Below are 25,318 nucleotides of genomic sequence, written 5' to 3' on the forward strand. Positions count from 1 at the left end.
TATCACATTTTCTATTACAAATATTGCCAAATTGTTTGAATGACAGTGGTGTTTTGTTTGGGGTACATGCAATTATGTATTAACATGACGTTTATGCTTATTTTGGCAAAATGTTCTCTTATTCACTGGTTTATTGAATATCAATTCCTATTACTCATACCCTGAGTATAGTAGGTTACTGTCTAAAATGTTTTATTGAATATTATTTATTCTGCATTTGAGAAGGAGTAGAGAGGGGTGTGCAGTGAGTTCGCACAATCTGCACAATACTCTCTAAATTAGGTGGGTTTGATTTAGGTCATCCTAAATGCCGGATCGGTAGAGAGGAGAGAAATTGTACCAAAAGTGCAAACGCTGCCCCACGGGGGCACAAAATCGAACGGACCTTTGCTATGGGCGAGTCCTTACGTAGCTGCGTCACTCCTATTTGTTCCTTCCCGGTGCGTGCACGGCTTCTGCTATCAACTCACAGAAATCATGGTAAGCGAACCTCTTTGTTCCGTTTATAAATATTTTATTTAACGACATGATTGTAACCATTAACTACACAGACTTAAACAACATTATCGTAAACTTCCAGTATCTTGCATAAATATGGGTTTTGTTAATTTCTTTATTTCTGACGGATGTAATGTTGACTGGGGAAGCACATGGGCCCTGGACGCAGCCAACTAGTTAGCCGGTTAGCTAATAGCGTCATGTGGTAATTTTATGTGGATGGCATTATGTGATCAACAGAAAATCAAGCCTGATGTAGAAACAGTTCATTTTCACCTTGAACTGGATAAGCTTTGAATGAACGTAGCAGTAGAAACGACTTAATTATTATTATTTATTTTTTTACAAAATAGCAACTTGCTAAGGGGTGGAGCTAACTAGCTAAGCTACTTTGTCTCCCGTCAGTATCCCTAGATTTGTAGTTGGCGAGCTAGTTGTTGGGTTTGGCCATCTAACAGTAGCATGACACGACAGATTTCAACGTTTTCATGTTCTTGCACAATTACACAACAATGAAGGCTACATGGCTAGTTATAGCGTTTACCAAAACGCAGTTCGCTTGGGCCACAAAGCTTCTAGCGGTTTCTTAGGAGAAGTGGGTGGAGTCAGCAACTGGTCCTTGTTACAGCCCTAGCCCCATGCTACCAACCGTCTGCCGTTCAAACATCCAAGTGCATCTATGACCATGTATGGTCGGCAATGTACATTTTTGAGTTTGATAATAAGGCACAATGTTAATATTTTTTGTTGATACAAATGTAAGCATGAGTTTAGACATTTCAATGCATCATTCACATCACCTGTCAAATTATGTCAGCAGCTCTTGGCTTCTTACACATGTTCGTCATCTTGACACTGCCATGATTATGGATATTTCTTTGACATAATATATTACCATAGAGATTGTCAAGTCAAAACATGTAACTTTTTACACAAGCATTCACCAGTTTGCTTTGTTTCGGGGTGTGACTCTGGCAAGATTGCGTTGTCTGAGACCTTTCGCTGTCTTGCAGGCGTCCCTATCCATGGCCCCAGTGAACATCTTCAGGCAAGGAGCTGACGAGGAGAAAGCTGAGACAGCCCGTCTGGTGAGCTGAGTGCTCTGTGATGTTTACTTTATGTAATGTTATGTTAGTATATCATCCCCATTTCCCTTTATTATACTACATTAATAGTTGCTTTTCTACTGTACCATTCATTTATAACAATGTTTTGTAAAGGTTGTCACGATACACACAGTTTACTTACGATACCAGGCCAAGTATCGCGATATCACACGGAAAACATTTCAGTGGCCTAATGTCCTGTTCGTCCCTTCCCTCCGACTCTTGTTCCCATATTCTAAACATTATACACGTGCTACACACAAAAATATGTCACTGATATTCACACCTCTACTCAGAACAACACACTGAATTTAACTTCACACTGTGTACTAGAATACGGCATAGAACTGCTGATTTGCTCATATTGGCAAAGGCCTATCTGTGATTTGGTTGGAGGAATGGGAGGAAGGAATATACATGCATAATGATCTGGATGACATCGTAGCAGTAAGGAGAGAACACCGTCTGAAACCTCCCTCTCAGAAACAATCAAACACACACATCATTCTCTCAACCGCTAACACACACACACACACATCATTCTCTCAACCGCTAACACACACACACACACACACATCATTCTCTCAACCGCTAACACACACACACACACATCATTCTCTCAACCGCTAACACACACACACATCATTCTCTCAACCGCTAACACACACACACACACATCATTCTCTCAACCGCTAACACACACACACACACATCATTCTCTCAACCGCTAACACACACACACACACACATCATTCTCTCAACCGCTAACACACACACACACACACATCATTCTCTCAACCGCTAACACACACACACACACACACACATCATTCTCTCAACCGCTAACACACACACACATCATTCTCTCAACCGCTAACACACACACACATCATTCTCTCAACCGCTAACACACACACACATCATTCTCTCAAACGCTAACACACACACACATCATTCTCTCAAACGCTAACACACACACACACATCATTCTATCAAACGCTAACACACACACACACACGCACATCATTCTCTCAAACGCTAACACACACACACACACGCACATCATTCTCTCAAACGCTAACACACGCACATCATTCTCTCAACCGCTAACACACACACACACACATCATTCTCTCAACCGCTAACACACACACACACACACACACATCATTCTCTCCCGCTAACACACACAGGTGAGTGATGGCTTGAAGAGGTTGCAGCTGACAGACTGCAGCTCCCACACCTGATATGTGCATGAAAGTCAAGTGGTCATTATTGAACCGGTCCATACAAGAGACTAGTGGCTGTTCAATAAAATAAAATAAATCTGACTTTATTAACATTACAGGTGCCAGTTGTAGGGCTGAAAAATGTGGTAGTATCATTTGTAACGGTACTACGGTATTCAAGTATTCTAAAATGTTGGTATCATATGTAACGGTACTACGGTATTCAAGTATTCTAAAATGTTGGTATCATATGTAACGGTACTACGGTATTCAAGTATTCTAAAATGTTGGTATCATATGTAACGGTACTACGGTATTCAAGTATTCTAAAATGTTGGTATCATAAAATGTTTTGTTACTGTGATGTTACCGGTATATCGTGCTACACTAATGTTTTGGTACTGTGACGTTACCGGTATATCGTGCTACACTAATGTTTTGGTACTGTGATGTTACCGGTATATCGTGCTACACTAATGTTTTGGTACTGTGATGTTACCGGTATATCGTGCTACACTAATGTTTTGGTACTGTGATGTTACCGGTATATCGTGCTACACTAATGTTTTGGTACTGTGATGTTACCGGTATATCGTGCTACACTAATGTTTTGGTACTGTGATGTTACCGGTATATCGTGCTACACTAATGTTTTGGTACTGTGATGTTACCGGTATATCGTGCTACACTAATGTTTTGGTACTGTGATGTTACCGGTATATCGTGCTACACTAATGTTTTGGTACTGTGATGTTACCGGTATATCGTGCTACACTAATGTTTTGGTACTGTGATGTTACCGGTATATCGTGCTACACTAATGTTTTGGTACTGTGATGTTACCGGTATATCGTGCTACACTAATGTTTTGGTACTGTGATGTTACTGGTATATCGTGCTACACTAATGTTTTGGTACTGTGATGTTACCGGTATATCGTGCTACACTAACGTTTTGGTACTGTGATGTTACCGGTATATCGTGCTACACTAATGTTTTGGTACTGTGATGTTACCGGTATATCGTGCTACACTAATGTTTTGTTACTGTGATGTTACCGGTATATCGTGCTACACTAATGTTTTGGTACTGTGATGTTACCGGTATATCGTGCTACACTAACGTTTTGGTACTGTGATATTACCGGTATATCGTGCTACACTAACGTTTTGTTTCTGTGATGTTACCGGTATATCGTGCTACACTAATGTTTTGGTACTGTGATGTTACCGGTATATCGTGCTACACTAACGTTTTGTTTCTGTGATATTACCGGTATATCGTGCTACACTAATGTTTTGGTACTGTGATGTTACCGGTATATCGTGCTACACTAACGTTTTGGTACTGTGATGTTACCGGTATATCGTGCTACACTAACGTTTTGTTTCTGTGATATTACCGGTATATCGTGCTACACTAATGTTTTGGTACTGTGATGTTACCGGTATATCGTGCTACACTAATGTTTTGGTACTGTGATGTTACCGGTATATCGTGCTACACTAACGTTTTGGTACTGTGATGTTACCGGTATATCGTGCTACACTAACGTTTTGGATTTCCTCCAGTCGTCCTTCATCGGTGCCATCGCCATTGGAGATCTGGTGAAGAGTACCTTGGGACCAAAAGGAATGGTATGCATCACTCAGCAAGTCTGTCATTGACATCAATCGATTATTAATTCCAAATTATGAACAATTATACAAACCAAAATTTCAGTCCCTAAGTGCATAGCATAAACTCAACTAGACCAAATGTATAGTTTGCATGGCTCAAGCTCACATTGACTGTCCGTCCCCAAAGCCAACACCTCCTTTGGCCGCCTTTCCTTCCAGTTCTCTGCTGCCAATGACTGGAACGAATCGCAAAAATCATCAAGCTGGAGACTTATATCTCCCTCACTAACTTTAAGCATCAGCTGTCAGAGCAGCTTACCGATCACTGCACCTGTACACAGCCCATCTGTAAATAGCCCACCCAACTACCTCATCCCCATATTGTTATTTATTTATTTTTGCTCTTTTCCACCCCAGTATCTCTACTTGCACATCATCATCTGCACATCTATCACTCCAGTGTTAATGCTAAATTGTAGTTTTCCGCCACTATGGCCTATTTATTGCCATACCTCCCTTATCCTACCTCATTTGCACACACTGTACATACATGTTTCTATTGTGTTATTGACTGAACGTTTTTTGTGTAACTTTGTGTTGTTTTTGTCGCACTGCTTTGCTTTATCTTGGCCAGGTCGCAGTTGTAAATGAGAACTTGTTCTCAACTGGCCTAGCAGGTTAAATAAAGGTGAAATAAAACATTTAATAATAAAAACCTTGCAGGACAAGATCCTTATCGGAGGTGGCAGGGAGGGAACTGTTACAGTCACCAATGATGGGGCCACCATCCTCAAAGCCATCGGAGTGGACAACCCTGCTGCCAAAGTGTTGGTTGGTGAGTTTTGATGTTCACCAGTGTTAGCAGTTGATGTTACTCTTCAATAACACAGACCCCAAAGCAAATCAGGAGGAGGTAAATAGGTTTATTCAAAGAGGAGATGTTATGCTGAGAGGTAGATGTTCATTCTCCCTTGTCCTCAGTGATTCTCTAAGATGATTCTCTCCTGTGATTCTCCCCACAGAACAAGGGGACAGGGTGTACTTTATATTTATAACCCAGCCCTAGCCTGTGGTTGATGAATTATAATTCCTTGCAATTAAACTGGGCCAATGGCTAAATAACAAGTATCCTATTTCAGGTTCAATGTATAAACAATTTGGACCAATGAGAACTTGCCATGTAGCTATGAGTCCCGGACTGAAATTTCTCCCATGTCTCTGACCCATTGATCATTAATCCCCTATTACATAAAAAACACTTTCCATTGATCATTATTACTCTGTTGACTTTTAGTCCTCTTGACCTCTGCGTTGTGTATTTCTCTGGTTGGTGAGTGTTGTGTTCACCAGTTTAACTATGTAGTTGTAGGGAAGTATGAAAGGCTGCTCCCCAAGGCAGTGGCCCTCTGCTATGCGGTCTTTCTGGACACTGTTGTTGTCCTCTCTGATCCTTTAGTCCTTCTTTCTTCCAGACATGTCCTAGACCCTCTCTGGTCCTTTAGTCCTTCTTTCTTCCAGACATGTCCTAGACCCTCTCTGGTCCTTTAGTCCTTCTTTCTTCCAGACATGTCCTAGACCCTCTCTGGTCCTTTAGTCCTCCTGTCTTCCAGACATGTCCAAGATCCTCTGATAATTTAGTCCTCCTGTCTTCCAGACATGTCCTAGACCCTCTCTGGTCCTTTAGTCCTCCTGTCTTCCAGACATGTCCTAGACCCTCTCTGGTCCTTTAGTCCTTCTTTCTTCCAGACATGTCCTAGACCCTCTCTGGTCCTTTAGTCCTTCTTTCTTCCAGACATGTCCAAGATCCTCTGATAATTTAGTCCTCCTGTCTTCCAGACATGTCCTAGACCCTCTCTGGTCCTTTAGTCCTCCTGTCTTCCAGACATGTCCTAGACCCTCTCTGGTCCTTTAGTCCTTCTTTCTTCCAGACATGTCCTAGACCCTCTCTGGTCCTTTAGTCCTTCTTTCTTCCAGACATGTCCTAGACCCTCTCTGGTCCTTTAGTCCTTCTTTCTTCCAGACATGTCCAAGATCCTCTCTGATAATTTAGTCCTCCTGTCTTCCAGACATGTCCAAGATCCTCTCTGATCCTTTAGTCCTCCTGTCTTCCAGACATGTCCTAGACCCTCTCTGATCTTTAGTCCTCCTGTCTTCCAGACATGTCCAAGACCCAGGATGATGAGGTTGGAGATGGCACCACCTCTGTCACGGTATTGGCTGCTGAACTGCTCAGGGTAAGAGTGGATGATTTCCTTAACAAACCTTAATCCCCCTCTTCAGCACATCTAGCTAATACTGTATTTCACATCGCTGTCTGTTGTGAAGTGATTAACTCCTGGAAGTGAAACCATTATCAACACCAGCTATAGTGCATTGTCTTGGTAATACTTCCTAAGTATTCAATGACCCAATAACAAATGCTTGTTTTTTGTTTCCCGTTGCAAAAATGTTTTTCCTACGGTGTACCCAAATGAATACAACCCTGATGTCTTGTCTTTTAGGAAGCTGAGCTCCTCATCGCCAAGAAGATCCACCCTCAGATCATCATCTCTGGCTGGAGGAAGGCCACCCAGGCAGCCCGCCAGGCTCTGAAGGAGGCTGCTGTGGACCATGGGTAGGCCTTCAATGATGAAGCATTTCTAGAATATAATGTCAGGTTTAACTACGAGGTCTCTATCACACAACTGAACTCAGCTAATGTCATGAGATGTTATACGTTTTTAATAAGCTCTTACATAGATGAGTAATCACCCATCCAAAACCATAAAGAAAGACTTGACACATTGCTAAGCTGTGAAAAATACCATCCTTCCCTCCTCCTGTTTATTCTCCCCCTCCTCCTCAGTGACGACCAGGTGAAGTTCCATGAGGACCTTCTGAACATCTCCCGCACCACCCTGTCTTCCAAGCTGCTGACCCACCACAAGGACCACTTCGCCAAGCTGGCCGTGGAGGCTGTGCTCCGGCTGAAGAGCTCCGGTAACCTGGAAGCCATCCACGTCATCAAGAAGCTCGGAGGCAGCCTCATCGACTCCTACCTGGACGAAGGTGAGACCGCTGGGAGGCTGATGCATATTCTACCTCTGACAGAAAACAGCAGTTGGTCTCATCTGGGTCATATTCATTAGGGTACCAAACGGAAGAAAAACTGACTGAAACAGGGAGGGATTACCTGAAGATGACCAATGAGAAACGCAGGCGGGGAGGGTTTTCACATTGCTAAACCTTTGCTACGGTGTGACCTAATGAAGGTCTAAAGATCTCTAGTCTGACCCCGAGTTGTGTATATGTTCTCTTGGAGGATTGAGAAGGTGTAGCAGCTTCATACTGTGCTGTTATAACTGGTTAATAACCTCCTAAATTAAAATTGGGTAGATGCAGCAAAACTGGCTATATGAGACGTTCATTACAGCTAATGTTGCGTCTATGCACAAAACTAGTGTACTGTGTGTAATATATATATATGTGTGAACATTTAATAATAAACAACCTACTCTTAGTTAGAGGACCGATTGTTCAACCATCTACTCTGTGTTTAATGCAGCTTCATGTGTTGGTTGTCTTGGTAGGTTTTCTGCTGGACAAGAGGATTGGTGTGAACCAGCCCAAGAGGCTGGAGAACGTCAACATCCTCATCTCCAACACTGGCATGGACACCGATAAGATCAAGGTTATACCTTTTTTATACGCTCGTAGGGTTACAGACGATCAATTCTTTATCAATTCAGGAAGTAAACTGTAACTCCAGTTCCAATTTTCCTCTTTGAAAAACAAGGAACTTTTTTTTTTTTGAAATTCCAGCTGACTGAATCAGAATTAAATCCATCCCTGATACTCTTCCCTACTATCTCCTATTGGCCTCTTAAGACGTGTTGTAAAAATGGCTGGAAATTCCCTTCATGTTTCTAACCAACCAACTGTGTAATGTTGTGTCAGATCTTTGGCTCCAGGGTGCGTGTGGACTCCACGGCCAAGGTGGCTGAGATCGAGATGGCTGAGAAAGAGAAGATGAAGGAGAAAGTGGAGCGGATCCTCAAGCACGGAATCAACTGCTTCATCAACAGGTACACACCCACACACACACACACACCACACACCACACACACCACACACCTCACACCTCACACACCACACACCACACACACACACACCTCACACACACACACACCTCACACACACACACACACACACACACAAAGTAGAAGTTCACCTATTCATCAAGTTTTTTCCAGCGTTGTGTGTGTGACTGATTTGAGTAATTTAGTAATCAATAATGATTGATCACCAGACAGCTGATCTACAACTACCCAGAGCAGCTGTTTGCTGCAGCAGGCGTCATGGCCATAGAACACGCCGACTTCTCTGGAGTGGAGCGCCTGGCTCTCGTCACGGGAGGAGAGATCACGTCGACCTTCGACCACCCCGAGCTGGTGAAGTTGGGCCACTGCAAGCTGATCGAGGAGGTGATGATCGGCGAGGACACTCTCATCCACTTCTCAGGAGTGGCCCTGGGTCAGTGTTGATACAACAGCAGACTGATGTAGTAATGGGTTTATACCTCTGAGTTTTATCGCAGGATAATGGCTTGACGGTCAGAATTTGTCTTCCTCGTATTTTCTCTGATTGTAAGTTCTGACCATCTTTGCCTCTGTGTTTTTGTGTTCCCTCTCCCAGGTGAGGCGTGTACCGTGGTGCTGCGTGGAGCCACGCAGCAGATCCTGGATGAGGCTGAGAGGTCTCTCCACGATGCCCTGTGTGTCCTGGCTCAGACCGTCAAGGAGACGCGTACTGTCTACGGAGGAGGTGAGGTCTATACACACACACACACACACACACACACACTGCCCATCTACATGGATACTGTGGGGAAGTAACAGGCTGAAATAGTCCAGCAACCAGTTCAACACAGCCCCCCCCCCCTACTGTCTAAACTCACTGTGAGAATCACCATGCTGCTGACCCTCCAGGCTGCTCTGAGATGCTGATGGCCAAGGTGGTGACAGACCTGGCCCTCAGGACACCGGGCAAAGAGGCCGTGGCCATGGAGTCTTTCGCCAAAGCTCTCAGAATGCTGCCCACCATCATCGCAGACAACGCCGGTTACGACAGTGCCGATCTGGTGGCCCAGCTGAGAGCTGCTCATCAGGAGGGGAAGACCACCATGGGTCTGAGTGAGTACCGTCTCAATACACCTCCACTCTCCTAGATGTTTCAAACCTAGCTTTGGCATGTGCCTCGTTCTCCTTCCGTTGACCTGTGACCTTTTTTGTTTTTCTTCTTCTAATCATTTTATTTGAACGGGGCCAGATGAATTAAAACAGATTGAATACGTGAGTCCGACGCATCGCATCACACTTTGGCTAATGTCTGTCCGTCTTCCCGGGTCCCTCAGATATGAACCAGGGTACCATCGGTGACATGTCAGAGATGGGGGTGACAGAGAGCTTCCAGGTCAAGAGACAGGTTCTGCTGTCTGCTGCGGAGGCTGCAGAGATGATCCTCCGCGTCGACAACATCATCAAGGCTGCGCCCAGGTGACGACCAGCACCTGACACACACACACACCCTGCAGCTATCTTTTACTGTTCCAGATATCCCAGAATCCTTGCAGTAGGTGCAGTCAAAAGCCTGACTTAAACCTCCATTCTTGGCATTGGCATCCCTGTTCTCCTGTCTGTTATGGAGGGATAACGGCTCCAGTGTCTTGCGCTGCCAGAATGTTCCCTGTCTTCTGCTTCTATCCTCAATGACTGGTTCATTCTGATTGGTCAAGTCTACAGCTAACTGTCCACCACATGACTAGAGTAGAGAATCCTTGTTGTCCCAATCTGCTTTGCACTAGACAGTCCACCACATGACTAGAGTAGAGAATCCTTGTTGTCCCAATCTGCTTTGCACTAGACAGTCCACCACATGACTAGAGTAGAGAATCCTTGTTATCCCAATCTGCTTTGCACTAGGCAGTCCACCACATGACTAGAGTAGAGAATCCTTGTTGTCCCAATCTGCTTTGCACTAGGCAGTCCACCACATGACTAGAGTAGAGAATCCTTGTTGTCCCAATCTGCTTTGCACTAGTAGACAGTCCACCACATGACTAGAGTAGAGAATCCTTGTTGTCCCAATCTGCTTTGCACTAGGCAGTCCACCACATGACTAGAGTAGAGAATCCTTGTTGTCCCAATCTGCTTTGCACTAGACAGTCCACCACATGACTAGAGTAGAGAATCCTTGTTGTCCCAATCTGCTTTGCACTAGACAGTCCACCACATGACTAGAGTAGAGAATCCTTGTTATCCCAATCTGCTTTGCACTAGACAGTCCACCACATGACTAGAGTAGAGAATCCTTGTTGTCCCAATCTGCTTTGCACTAGACAGTCCACCACATGACTAGAGTAGAGAATCCTTGTTATCCCAATCTGCTTTGCACTAGGCACTAGACAGTCCACCACATGACTAGAGTAGAGAATCCTTGTTGTCCCAATCTGCTTTGCACTAGACACTAGACAGTCCACCACATGACTAGAGTAGAGAATCCTTGTTATCCCAATCTGCTTTGCACTAGACACTAGACAGTCCACCACATGACTAGAGTAGAGAATCCTTGTTATCCCAATCTGCTTTGCACTAGACAGTCCCACATGACTAGAGTAGAGAATCCTTGTTGTCCCAATCTGCTTTGCACTAGACAGTCCACCACATGACTAGAGTAGAGAATCCTTGTTGTCCCAATCTGCTTTGCACTAGACAGTCCACCACATGACTAGAGTAGAGAATCCTTGTTGTCCCAATCTGCTTTGCACTAGACAGTCCACCACATGACTAGAGTAGAGAATCCTTGTTGTCCCAATCTGCTTTGCACTAGACAGTCCACCACATGACTAGAGTAGAGAATCCTTGTTGTCCCAATCTGCTTTGCACTAGACAGTCCACCACATGACTAGAGTAGAGAATCCTTGTTATCCCAATCTGCTTTGCACTAGACAGTCCACCACATGACTAGAGTAGAGAATCCTTGTTATCCCAATCTGCTTTGCACTAGGCACTAGACAGTCCACCACATGACTAGAGTAGAGAATCCTTGTTGTCCCAATCTGCTTTGCACTAGGCACTAGACAGTCCACCACATGACTAGAGTAGAGAATCCTTGTTATCCCAATCTGCTTTGCACTAGACAGTCCACCACATGACTAGAGTAGAGAATCCTTGTTATCCCAATCTGCTTTGCACTAGACAGTCCACCACATGACTAGAGTAGAGAATCCTTGTTATCCCAATCTTCTTTGCACTAGACACTAGACAGTCCACCACATGACTAGAGTAGAGAATCCTTGTTGTCCCAATCTGCTTTGCACTAGACAGTCCACCACATGACTAGAGTAGAGAATCCTTGTTGTCCCAATCTGCTTTGCACTAGACAGTCCACCACATGACTAGAGTAGAGAATCCTTGTTCATCCCAATCTGCTTTGCACTAGACACTAGACAGTCCACCACATGACTAGAGTAGAGAATCCTTGTTGTCCCAATCTGCTTTGCACTAGACAGTCCACCACATGACTAGAGTAGAGAATCCTTGTCCCAATCTGCTTTGCACTAGACACTAGACAGTCCACCACATGACTAGAGTAGAGAATCCTTGTTGTCCCAATCTGCTTTGCACTAGACAGTCCACCACATGACTAGAGTAGAGAATCCTTGTTATCCCAATCTGCTTTGCACTAGACACTAGACAGTCCACCACATGACTAGAGTAGAGAATCCTTGTTGTCCCAATCTGCTTTGCACTAGACAGTCCACCACATGACTAGAGTAGAGAATCCTTGTTGTCCCAATCTGCTTTGCACTAGACAGTCCACCACATGACTAGAGTAGAGAATCCTTGTTATCCCAATCTGCTTTGCACTAGACACTAGACAGTCCACCACATGACTAGAGTAGAGAATCCTTGTTATCCCAATCTGCTTTGCACTAGGCACTAGACAGTCCACCACATGACTAGAGTAGAGAATCCTTGTTATCCCAATCTGCTTTGCACTAGGCACTAGACAGTCCACCACATGACTAGAGTAGAGAATCCTTGTTGTCCCAATCTGCTTTGCACTAGACAGTCCACCACATGACTAGAGTAGAGAATCCTTGTTATCCCAATCTGCTTTGCACTAGACACTAGACAGTCCACCACATGACTAGAGTAGAGAATCCTTGTTGTCCCAATCTGCTTTGCACTAGACACTAGACAGTCCACCACATGACTAGAGTAGAGAATCCTTGTTGTCCCAATCTGCTTTGCACTAGACACTAGACAGTCCACCACATGACTAGAGTAGAGAATCCTTGTTATCCCAATCTGCTTTGCACTAGACAGTCCACCACATGACTAGAGTAGAGAATCCTTGTTGTCCCAATCTGCTTTGCACTAGACAGTCCACCACATGACTAGAGTAGAGAATCCTTGTTGTCCCAATCTGCTTTGCACTAGGCACTAGGCAGTCCACCACATGACTAGAGTAGAGAATCCTTGTTGTCCCAATCTGCTTTGCACTAGACAGTCCACCACATGACTAGAGTAGAGAATCCTTGTTGTCCCAATCTGCTTTGCACTAGGCACTAGACAGTCCACCACATGACTAGAGTAGAGAATCCTTGTTAGTCCCAATCTGCTTTGCACTAGGCACTAGACAGTCCCACATGACTAGAGTAGAGAATCCTTGTTGTCCCAATCTGCTTTGCACTAGACAGTCCACCACATGACTAGAGTAGAGAATCCTTGTTAGTCCCAATCTGCTTTGCACTAGACACTAGACAGTCCACCACATGACTAGAGTAGAGAATCCTTGTTGTCCCAATCTGCTTTGCACTAGACAGTCCACCACATGACTAGAGTAGAGAATCCTTGTTATCCCAATCTGCTTTGCACTACTAGACAGTCCACCACATGACTAGAGTAGAGAATCCTTGTTGTCCCAATCTGCTTTGCACTAGGCACTAGACAGTCCACCACATGACTAGAGTAGAGAATCCTTGTTGTCCCAATCTGCTTTGCACTAGACAGTCCACCACATGACTAGAGTAGAGAATCCTTGTTGTCCCAATCTGCTTTGCACTAGACAGTCCACCACATGACTAGAGTAGAGAATCCTTGTTGTCCCAATCTGCTTTGCACTAGACAGTCCACCACATGACTAGAGTAGAGAATCCTTGTTGTCCCAATCTGCTTTGCACTAGAACAGTCCACCACATGACTAGAGTAGAGAATCCTTGTTGATCCCAATCTGCTTTGCACTAGACCTAGACAGTCCACCACATGACTAGAGTAGAGAATCCTTGTTGTCCCAATCTGCTTTGCACTAGACAGTCCACCACATGACTAGAGTAGAGAATCCTTGTTATCCCAATCTGCTTTGCACTAGACAGTCCACCACATGACTAGAGTAGAGAATCCTTGTTATCCCAATCTGCTTTGCACTAGACAGTCCACCACATGACTAGAGTAGAGAATCCTTGTTGTCCCAATCTGCTTTGCACTAGGCACTAGACAGTCCACCACATGACTAGAGTAGAGAATCCTTGTTATCCCAATCTGCTTTGCACTAGGCACTAGACAGTCCACCACATGACTAGAGTAGAGAATCCTTGTTGTCCCAATCTGCTTTGCACTAGACAGTCCACCACATGACTAGAGTAGAGAATCCTTGTTGTCCCAATCTGCTTTGCACTAGACAGTCCACCACATGACTAGAGTAGAGAATCCTTGTTGTCCCAATCTGCTTTGCACTAGACAGTCCACCACATGACTAGAGTAGAGAATCCTTGTTGTCCCAATCTGCTTTGCACTAGCACTAGACAGTCCACCACATGACTAGAGTAGAGAATCCTTGTTGTCCCAATCTGCTTTGCACTAGGCACTAGACAGTCCACCACATGACTAGAGTAGAGAATCCTTGTTGTCCCAATCTGCTTTGCACTAGGCACTAGACAGTCCACCACATGACTAGAGTAGAGAATCCTTGTTGTCCCAATCTGCTTTGCACTAGCACTAGGCAGTCCACCACATGACTAGAGTAGAGAATCCTTGTTATCCCAATCTGCTTTGCACTAGCACTAGACAGTCCACCACATGACTAGAGTAGAGAATCCTTGTTGTCCCAATCTGCTTTGCACTAGACACTAGACAGTCCACCACATGACTAGAGTAGAGAATCCTTGTTAGTCCCAATCTGCTTTGCACTAGACACTAGACAGTCCACCACATGACTAGAGTAGAGAATCCTTGTTGTCCCAATCTGCTTTGCACTAGACACTAGACAGTCCACCACATGACTAGAGTAGAGAATCCTTGTTGTCCCAATCTGCTTTGCACTAGCACTAGACAGTCCACCACATGACTAGAGTAGAGAATCCTTGTTGTCCCAATCTGCTTTGCACTAGACAGTCCACCACATGACTAGAGTAGAGAATCCTTGTTGTCCCAATCTGCTTTGCACTAGACAGTCCACCACATGACTAGAGTAGAGAATCCTTGTTGTCCCAATCTGCTTTGCACTAGCACTAGACAGTCCACCACATGACTAGAGTAGAGAATCCTTGTTGTCCCAATCTGCTTTGCACTAGACAGTCCACCACATGACTAGAGTAGAGAATCCTTGTTGTCCCAATCTGCTTTGCACTAGACAGTCCACCACATGACTAGAGTAGAGAATCCTTGTTGTCCCAATCTGCTTTGCACTAGCACTAGACAGTCCACCACATGACTAGAGTAGAGAATCCTTGTTGTCCCAATCTGCTTTGCACTAGACAGTCCACCACATGACTAGAGTAGAGAATCCTTGTTGTCCCAATCTGCTTTGCACTAGGCACTAGACAGTCCACCACATGACTAGAGTAGAGAATCCTTGTTGTCCCAATCTGCTTTGCACTAGCACTAGACAGTCCACCACATGACTAGAGTAGAGAATCCTTGTTGTCCCAATCTGCTTTGCACTAGACAGTCCACCACATGACTAGAGTAGAGAATCCTTGTTGTCCCAATCTGCTTTGCACTAGACAGTCCACCACATGACTAGAGTAGAGAATCCTTGTTAGTCCCAATCTGCTTTGCACTAGACAGTCCACCACATGACTAGAGTAGAGAATCCTTGTTGTCCCAATCTGCTTTGCACTAGACAGTCCACCACATGACTAGAGTAGAGAATCCTTGTTGTCCCAATCTGCTTTGCACTAGACAGTCCACCACATGACTAGAGTAGAGAATCCTTGTTGTCCCAATCTGCTTTGCACTAGACAGTCCACCACATGACTAGAGTAGAGAATCCTTGTTGTCCCAATCTGCTTTGCACTAGACAGTCCACCACATGACTAGAGTAGAGAATCCTTGTTGTCCCAATCTGCTTTGCACTAGGACAGTCCACCACATGACTAGAGTAGAGAATCCTTGTTGTCCCAATCTGCTTTGCACTAGACAGTCCACCACATGACTAGAGTAGAGAATCCTTGTTGTCCCAATCTGCTTTGCACTAGACAGTCCACCACATGACTAGAGTAGAGAATCCTTGTTGTCCCAATCTGCTTTGCACTAGACAGTCCACCACATGACTAGAGTAGAGAATCCTTGTTGTCCCAATCTGCTTTGCACTAGCACTAGACAGTCCACCACATGACTAGAGTAGAGAATCCTTGTTGTCCCAATCTGCTTTGCACTAGACTAGACAGTCCACCACATGACTAGAGTAGAGAATCCTTGTTGTCCCAATCTGCTTTGCACTAGACACTAGACAGTCCACCACATGACTAGAGTAGAGAATCCTTGTTATCCCAATCTGCTTTGCACTAGCACTAGACAGTCCACCACATGACTAGAGTAGAGAATCCTTGTTATCCCAATCTGCTTTGCACTAGACACTAGACAGTCCACCACATGACTAGAGTAGAGAATCCTTGTTGTCCCAATCTGCTTTGCACTAGACTAGACAGTCCACCACATGACTAGAGTAGAGAATCCTTGTTGTCCCAATCTGCTTTGCACTAGACACTAGACAGTCCACCACATGACTAGAGTAGAGAATCCTTGTTGTCCCAATCTGCTTTGCACTAGACACTAGACAGTCCACCACATGACTAGAGTAGAGAATCCTTGTTGTCCCAATCTGCTTTGCACTAGACAGTCCACCACATGACTAGAGTAGAGAATCCTTGTTGTCCCAATCTGCTTTGCACTAGACACTAGACAGTCCACCACATGACTAGAGTAGAGAATCCTTGTTGTCCCAATCTGCTTTGCACTAGACAGTCCACCACATGACTAGAGTAGAGAATCCTTGTTGTCCCAATCTGCTTTGCACTAGACAAGTCCACCACATGACTAGAGTAGAGAATCCTTGTTGTCCCAATCTGCTTTGCTACACTAGACAGTCCACCACATGACTAGAGTAGAGAATCCTTGTTGTCCCAATCTGCTTTGCACTAGACAGTCCACCACATGACTAGAGTAGAGAATCCTTGTTGTCCCAATCTGCTTTGCACTAGACACTAGACAGTCCACCACATGACTAGAGTAGAGAATCCTTGTTGTCCCAATCTGCTTTGCACTAGACACTAGACAGTCCACCACATGACTAGAGTAGAGAATCCTTGTTGTCCCAATCTGCTTTGCACTAGACACTAGACAGTCCACCACATGACTAGAGTAGAGAATCCTTGTTATCCCAATCTGCTTTGCACTAGCACTAGACAGTCCACCACATGACTAGAGTAGAGAATCCTTGTTAGTCCCAATCTGCTTTGCACTAGACTAGACAGTCCACCACATGACTAGAGTAGAGAATCCTTGTTAGTCCCAATCTGCTTTGCACTAGACACTAGACAGTCCACCACATGACTAGAGTAGAGAATCCTTGTTATCCCAATCTGCTTTGCACTAGCACTAGACAGTCCACCACATGACTAGAGTAGAGAATCCTTGTTAGTCCCAATCTGCTTTGCACTAGACAGTCCACCACATGACTAGAGTAGAGAATCCTTGTTGTCCCAATCTGCTTTGCACTAGACACTAGACAGTCCACCACATGACTAGAGTAGAGAATCCTTGTTATCCCAATCTGCTTTGCACTAGACAGTCCACCACATGACTAGAGTAGAGAATCCTTGTTGTCCCAATCTGCTTTGCACTAGCACTAGACAGTCCACCACATGACTAGAGTAGAGAATCCTTGTTGTCCCAATCTGCTTTGCACTAGGCACTAGACAGTCCACCACATGACTAGAGTAGAGAATCCTTGTTGTCCCAATCTGCTTTGCACTAGACAGTCCACCACATGACTAGAGTAGAGAATCCTTGTTGTCCCAATCTGCTTTGCACTAGCTAGACAGTCCACCACATGACTAGAGTAGAGAATCCTTGTTGTCCCAATCTGCTTTGCACTAGACACTAGACAGTCCACCACATGACTAGAGTAGAGAATCCTTGTTGTCCCAATCTGCTTTGCACTAGACAGTCCACCACATGACTAGAGTAGAGAATCCTTGTTGTCCCAATCTGCTTTGCACTAGACACTAGACAGTCCACCACATGACTAGAGTAGAGAATCCTTGTTGTCCCAATCTGCTTTGCACTAGACACTAGACAGTCCACCACATGACTAGAGTAGAGAATCCTTGTTGTCCCAATCTGCTTTGCACTAGACAGTCCACCACATGACTAGAGTAGAGAATCCTTGTTGTCCCAATCTGCTTTGCACTAGACACTAGACAGTCCACCACATGACTAGAGTAGAGAATCCTTGTTGTCCCAATCTGCTTGCACTAGACACTAGACAGTCCACCACATGACTAGAGTAGAGAATCCTTGTTGTCCCAATCTGCTTTGCACTAGACAGTCCACCACATGACTAGAGTAGAGAATCCTTGTTGTCCCAATCTGCTTTGCACTAGACAGTCCACCACATGACTAGAGTAGAGAATCCTTGTTATCCCAATCTGCTTTGCACTAGACAGTCCACCACATGACTAGAGTAGAGAATCCTTGTTGTCCCAATCTGCTTTGCACTAGCACTAGACAGTCCACCACATGACTAGAGTAGAGAATCCTTGTTGTCCCAATCTGCTTTGCACTAGACAGTCCACCACATGACTAGAGTAGAGAATCCTTGTTGTCCCAATCTGCTTTGCACTAGACAGTCCACCACATGACTAGAGTAGAGAATCCTTGTTGTCCCAATCTGCTTTGCACTAGACAGTCCACCACATGACTAGAGTAGAGAATCCTTGTTGTCCCAATCTGCTTTGCACTAGACAGTCCACCACATGACTAGAGTAGAGAATCCTTGTTGTCCCAATCTGCTTTGCACTAGACAGTCCACCACATGACTAGAGTAGAGAATCCTTGTTGTCCCAATCTGCTTTGCACTAGACACTAGACAGTCCACCACATGACTAGAGTAGAGAATCCTTGTTATCCCAATCTGCTTTGCACTAGACACTAGACAGTCCACCACATGACTAGAGTAGAGAATCCTTGTTGTCCCAATCTGCTTTGCACTAGACACTAGACAGTCCACCACATGACTAGAGTAGAGAATCCTTGTTATCCCAATCTGCTTTGCACTAGACAGTCCACCACATGACTAGAGTAGAGAATCCTTGTTGTCCCAATCTGCTTTGCACTAGGCACTAGACAGTCCACCACATGACTAGAGTAGAGAATCCTTGTTATCCCAATCTGCTTTGCACTAGACAGTCCACCACATGACTAGAGTAGAGAATCCTTGTTGTCCCAATCTGCTTTGCACTAGGCACTAGACAGTCCACCACATGACTAGAGTAGAGAATCCTTGTTATCCCAATCTGCTTTGCACTAGACAGTCCACCACATGACTAGAGTAGAGAATCCTTGTTGTCCCAATCTGCTTTGCACTAGACAGTCCACCACATGACTAGAGTAGAGAATCCTTGTTATCCCAATCTGCTTTGCACTAGGACAGTCCACCACATGACTAGAGTAGAGAATCCTTGTTGTCCCAATCTGCTTTGCACTAGACAGTCCACCACATGACTAGAGTAGAGAATCCTTGTTGTCCCAATCTGCTTTGCACTAGACAGTCCACCACATGACTAGAGTAGAGAATCCTTGTTGTCCCAATCTGCTTTGCACTAGACACTAGACAGTCCACCACATGACTAGAGTAGAGAATCCTTGTTGTCCCAATCTGCTTTGCACTAGACACTAGACAGTCCACCACATGACTAGAGTAGAGAATCCTTGTTGTCCCAATCTGCTTTGCACTAGACACTAGACAGTCCACCACATGACTAGAGTAGAGAATCCTTGTTGTCCCAATCTGCTTTGCACTAGACAGTCCACCACATGACTAGAGTAGAGAATCCTTGTTAGTCCCAATCTGCTTTGCACTAGACAGTCCACCACATGACTAGAGTAGAGAATCCTTGTTGTCCCAATCTGCTTTGCACTAGCACTAGACAGTCCACCACATGACTAGAGTAGAGAATCCTTGTTGTCCCAATCTGCTTTGCACTAGACACTAGACAGTCCACCACATGACTAGAGTAGAGAATCCTTGTTGTCCCAATCTGCTTTGCACTAGGCACTAGACAGTCCACCACATGACTAGAGTAGAGAATCCTTGTTATCCCAATCTGCTTTGCACTAGACAGTCCACCACATGACTAGAGTAGAGAATCCTTGTTGTCCCAATCTGCTTTGCACTAGGCACTAGACAGTCCACCACATGACTAGAGTAGAGAATCCTTGTTGTCCCAATCTGCTTTGCACTAGACACTAGACAGTCCACCACATGACTAGAGTAGAGAATCCTTGTTGTCCCAATCTGCTTTGCACTAGGCACTAGACAGTCCACCACATGACTAGAGTAGAGAATCCTTGTTGTCCCAATCTGCTTTGCACTAGGCACTAGACAGTCCACCACATGACTAGAGTAGAGAATCCTTGTTGTCCCAATCTGCTTTGCACTAGACAGTCCACCACATGACTAGAGTAGAGAATCCTTGTTATCCCAATCTGCTTTGCACTAGACACTAGACAGTCCACCACATGACTAGAGTAGAGAATCCTTGTTATCCCAATCTGCTTTGCACTAGACAGTCCACCACATGACTAGAGTAGAGAATCCTTGTTATCCCAATCTGCTTTGCACTAGGCAGTCCACCACATGACTAGAGTAGAGAATCCTTGTTGTCCCAATCTGCTTTGCACTAGACACTAGACAGTCCACCACATGACTAGAGTAGAGAATCCTTGTTGTCCCAATCTGCTTTGCACTAGACACTAGACAGTCCACCACATGACTAGAGTAGAGAATCCTTGTTGTCCCAATCTGCTTTGCACTAGACAGTCCACCACATGACTAGAGTAGAGAATCCTTGTTGTCCCAATCTGCTTTGCACTAGACACTAGACAGTCCACCACATGACTAGAGTAGAGAATCCTTGTTGTCCCAATCTGCTTTGCACTAGGCACTAGACAGTCCACCACATGACTAGAGTAGAGAATCCTTGTTATCCCAATCTGCTTTGCACTAGACACTAGACAGTCCACCACATGACTAGAGTAGAGAATCCTTGTTGTCCCAATCTGCTTTGCACTAGACACTAGACAGTCCACCACATGACTAGAGTAGAGAATCCTTGTTGATCCCAATCTGCTTTGCACTAGACAGTCCACCACATGACTAGAGTAGAGAATCCTTGTTGTCCCAATCTGCTTTGCACTAGACAGTCCACCACATGACTAGAGTAGAGAATCCTTGTTGTCCCAATCTGCTTTGCACTAGACACTAGACAGTCCACCACATGACTAGAGTAGAGAATCCTTGTTGTCCCAATCTGCTTTGCACTAGACAGTCCACCACATGACTAGAGTAGAGAATCCTTGTTGTCCCAATCTGCTTTGCACTAGGCACTAGACAGTCCACCACATGACTAGAGTAGAGAATCCTTGTTGTCCCAATCTGCTTTGCACTAGACAGTCCACCACATGACTAGAGTAGAGAATCCTTGTTGTCCCAATCTGCTTTGCACTAGACACTAGACAGTCCACCACATGACTAGAGTAGAGAATCCTTGTTGTCCCAATCTGCTTTGCACTAGACAGTCCACCACATGACTAGAGTAGAGAATCCTTGTTGTCCCAATCTGCTTTGCACTAGACACTAGACAGTCCACCACATGACTAGAGTAGAGAATCCTTGTTGTCCCAATCTGCTTTGCACTAGACAGTCCACCACATGACTAGAGTAGAGAATCCTTGTTGTCCCAATCTGCTTTGCACTAGACACTAGACAGTCCACCACATGACTAGAGTAGAGAATCCTTGTTGTCCCAATCTGCTTTGCACTAGACAGTCCACCACATGACTAGAGTAGAGAATCCTTGTTGTCCCAATCTGCTTTGCACTAGACACTAGACAGTCCACCACATGACTAGAGTAGAGAATCCTTGTTGTCCCAATCTGCTTTGCACTAGACACTAGACAGTCCACCACATGACTAGAGTAGAGAATCCTTGTTATCCCAATCTGCTTTGCACTAGACCTAGACAGTCCACCACATGACTAGAGTAGAGAATCCTTGTTATCCCAATCTGCTTTGCACTAGACAGTCCACCACATGACTAGAGTAGAGAATCCTTGTTGTCCCAATCTGCTTTGCACTAGACAGTCCACCACATGACTAGAGTAGAGAATCCTTGTTATCCCAATCTGCTTTGCACTAGACAGTCCACCACATGACTAGAGTAGAGAATCCTTGTTGTCCCAATCTGCTTTGCACTAGACACTAGACAGTCCACCACATGACTAGAGTAGAGAATCCTTGTTGTCCCAATCTGCTTTGCACTAGACAGTCCACCACATGACTAGAGTAGAGAATCCTTGTTAGTCCCAATCTGCTTTGCACTAGACACTAGACAGTCCACCACATGACTAGAGTAGAGAATCCTTGTTGGAACCAGGTTACCTGATAGCTGGGCTGCTTTGTCTGGGTAACCTGAGACCTTGATGGAACCAGGTTACCTGATAGGCTGTTTTGTCTGGGTAACCTGAGACCTTGATGGAACCAGGTTACCTGATAGGCTGCTTTGTCTGGGTAACCTGAGACCTTGATGGAACCAGGTTACCTGATAGCTGGGCTGCTTTGTCTGGGTAACCTGAGACCTTGATGGAACCAGGTTACCTGATAGGCTGCTTTGTCTGGGTAACCTGAGACCTTGATGGAACCAGGTTACCTGATAGCTGGGCTGCTTTGTCTGGGTAACCTGAGACCTTGATGGAACCAGGTTACCTGATAGCTGGGCTGTTTGTCTGGGTTACCTGAGACCTTGATGGAACCAGGTTACCTGATAGGCTGTTTGTCTGGGTTACCTGAGACCTTGATGGAACCAGGTTACCTGATAGGCTGTTTGTCTGGGTAACCTGAGACCTTGATGGAACCAGGTTACCTGATAGCTGGGCTGTTTGTCTGGGTTACCTGAGACCTTGATGGAACCAGGTTACCTGATAGCTGGGCTGCTTTGTCTGGGTAACCTGAGACCTTGATGGAACCAGGTTACCTGATAGCTGGGCTGTTTGTCTGGGTTACCTGAGACCTTGATGGAACCAGGTTACCTGATAGCTGGGCTGCTTTGTCTGGGTAACCTGAGACCTTGAAGGTACCAGGTTACCTGATAGCTGGGCTGCTTTGTCTGGGTAACCTGAGACCTTGAAGGTACCAGGTTACCTGATAGCTGGGCTGTTTGTCTGGGTTACCTGAGACCTTGATGGAACCAGGTTACCTGATAGCTGGGCTGTTTGTCTGGGTTACCTGAGACCTTGATGGAACCAGGTTACCTGATAGCTGGGCTGTTGTCTGGGTTACCTGGAACCTTGATGGAACCAGGTTACCTGATAGCTGGGCTGTTTGTCTGGGTTACCTGAGACCTTGATGGAACCAGGTTACCTGATAGCTGGGCTGTTTGTCTGGGTTACCTGAGACCTTGATGGAACCAGGTTACCTGATAGCTGGGCTGTTTGTCTGGGTTACCTGAGACCTTGATGGAACCAGGTTACCTGATAGCTGGGCTGTTTGTCTGGGTAACCTGAGACCTTGATGGAACCAGGTTACCTGATAGCTGGGCTGTTTGTCTGGGTAACCTGAGACCTTGATGGAACCAGGTTATCTGATAGCTGGGCTGTTTGTCTGGGTTACCTGAGACCTTGATGGAACCAGGTTACCTGATAGCTGGGCTGAGCTAGGCTGTGTCATGTAGCTAGTCACTCATTTCACTGTGTTCCAGTAAATCACTGTAGCTCCAAATCTGAAATCATCTTGTTGTATCATATCAAATAAACAGATTTTTAACTGTCCATTGTTGGGTTGTGTGGAATTAGATTTTTTTGTGTGTGTATTTATTATCAATCCCTAATGTGTCCGATACCTTTCTGTAAGCAGAGAGACGGCATCTACAACCTATTTCTGTAAGCAGAGAGACTGCCTCTACAACCTATTTCTGTAAGCAGAGAGACTGCCTCTACAACCTATTTCTGTAAGCAGAGAGACTGCCTCTACAACCTATTTCTGTAAGCAGAGAGACTGCCTCTACAACCTATTTCTGTAAGCAGAGAGACTGCCTCTACAACCTATTTCTGTAAGCAGAGACATGCCTCTACAACCTATTTCGTAAGCAGAGAGACTGCCTCTACAACCTATTTCTGTAAGCAGAGAGACTGCCTCTACAACCTATTTCTGTAAGCAGAGAGACTGCCTCTACAACCTATTTCTGTAAGCAGAGAGACTGCCTCTACAACCTATTTCTGTAAGTAGGTTCGTTTCAAATGTAGGTTCTAATATGGAGCTAGTGGTTCTCCGTGTGTAGGTTCTAATATGGAGCTAGTGGTTCTCTGTGTGTAGGTTCTAATATGGAGCTAGAGGTTCTCCGTGTGTAGGTTCTAATATGGAGCTAGTGGTTCTCTGTGTGTAGGTTCTAATATGGAGCTAGAGGTTCTCTGTGTGTAGGTTCTAATATGGAGCTAGAGGTTCTCTGTGTGTAGGTTCTAATATGGAGCTAGAGGTTCTCTGTGCGTTTGCCTCAGAGTGCTGAAGGATGGCAGGAAGACACAATGTCCGCCTTAGGCAGATTCTTTTCTGTTTTATGAAAGATTGAGTAGGCAGATATAGCCTGGAGCCTCCCAATCTAATTAGTCTGGTGTGCCACACACACACAAACACACTGCTTGTACAAACGCACACACAGATACACAAACGCACACACACACACAAACACACGGCTGCTTGTACAAACGCACACACAGATACACATACACACACGTACCGCTCACACGCACACACGTATACACACACACACAATCTTGACGCCCCATTTATCTGGTTAATTAATACTCTCTACCCGTCACTCAGGTATCAGCCAGTCAGTCAGTCAGCCCCCATAGTCCTCCCAGTCTCTATATGTTTTTATTTGTATTGCCTCCACCCTCCACTTTTCACCTGCAGCACCTCCTCTACACTGTCATCTGGTCTTCTCTATTACCCGGCGCAGTGTCAAGACAGAGCTGTGTGAGGTGACTTCACCTCTCTCTCTGTCTCTCTCTCTGTCTTTCTCCCTCCCTCCTGTCTGTCTATCTGTAGTGTGGTTGAATGCATTTGAATGACAAAGCATCAATCCCAATATTGAATCTCTGTCTCTCTCTCCTCTGCAGGCTGATGTGAGGGGACCCTGATGAGGACAGGCCATGATGAGGACAGGCCATGGTGAGGACAGGCCATGGTGAGAAGGTGTGACTCGGGACCCAGCGCTGGGGAGGGCACCTGGAACATTGATGGATACTGGATATAGGTTATC

General features: G+C 45.1%; 2 protein-coding genes and 1 non-coding gene across 6 annotated transcripts in view; all 3 read left to right on the plus strand.

Moving 5' to 3' along the window:
• Positions 1 to 356: 356 nt before the first annotated feature.
• Positions 357 to 10,016, plus strand: cct2 (chaperonin containing TCP1, subunit 2 (beta)). Its single transcript, XM_038978363.1, has 13 exons — positions 357 to 480; positions 1,512 to 1,586; positions 4,405 to 4,470; positions 5,176 to 5,287; positions 6,610 to 6,686; positions 6,954 to 7,066; positions 7,298 to 7,500; positions 8,022 to 8,122; positions 8,389 to 8,516; positions 8,741 to 8,964; positions 9,127 to 9,255; positions 9,420 to 9,623; positions 9,845 to 10,016. Exons 1-13 carry the CDS (start codon positions 478 to 480, stop codon positions 9,988 to 9,990), a joined length of 1,581 nt encoding a protein of 526 aa, XP_038834291.1. The 5' UTR covers positions 357 to 477; the 3' UTR covers positions 9,991 to 10,016.
• On the plus strand, positions 7,749 to 7,891 carry LOC120032349. The gene has a single exon (XR_005473811.1). It is a non-coding gene; the product is annotated as a small nucleolar RNA SNORA47 (small nucleolar RNA).
• Positions 10,017 to 24,818: 14,802 nt separating the features above from the next.
• The window catches only part of frs2a (fibroblast growth factor receptor substrate 2a), a 33,888-nt gene continuing 33,388 nt past the window's right edge, over positions 24,819 to 25,318 (plus strand). For 2 of the 4 annotated variants that reach the window (XM_038978349.1, XM_038978354.1), the window contains exon 1: positions 24,820 to 25,312. The gene's annotated coding sequence lies outside the window, so the exon portion shown is untranslated. Of the gene's footprint in view, positions 25,313 to 25,318 lie in introns of all 4 variants that reach the window. The other 2 variants (XM_038978351.1, XM_038978350.1) reach the window with 2 other exon arrangements.

The sequence above is a fragment of the Salvelinus namaycush genome, chromosome 38 (assembly GCF_016432855.1).
Source record: "Salvelinus namaycush isolate Seneca chromosome 38, SaNama_1.0, whole genome shotgun sequence".
Taxonomy (NCBI): Eukaryota; Metazoa; Chordata; class Actinopteri; order Salmoniformes; family Salmonidae; genus Salvelinus; species Salvelinus namaycush.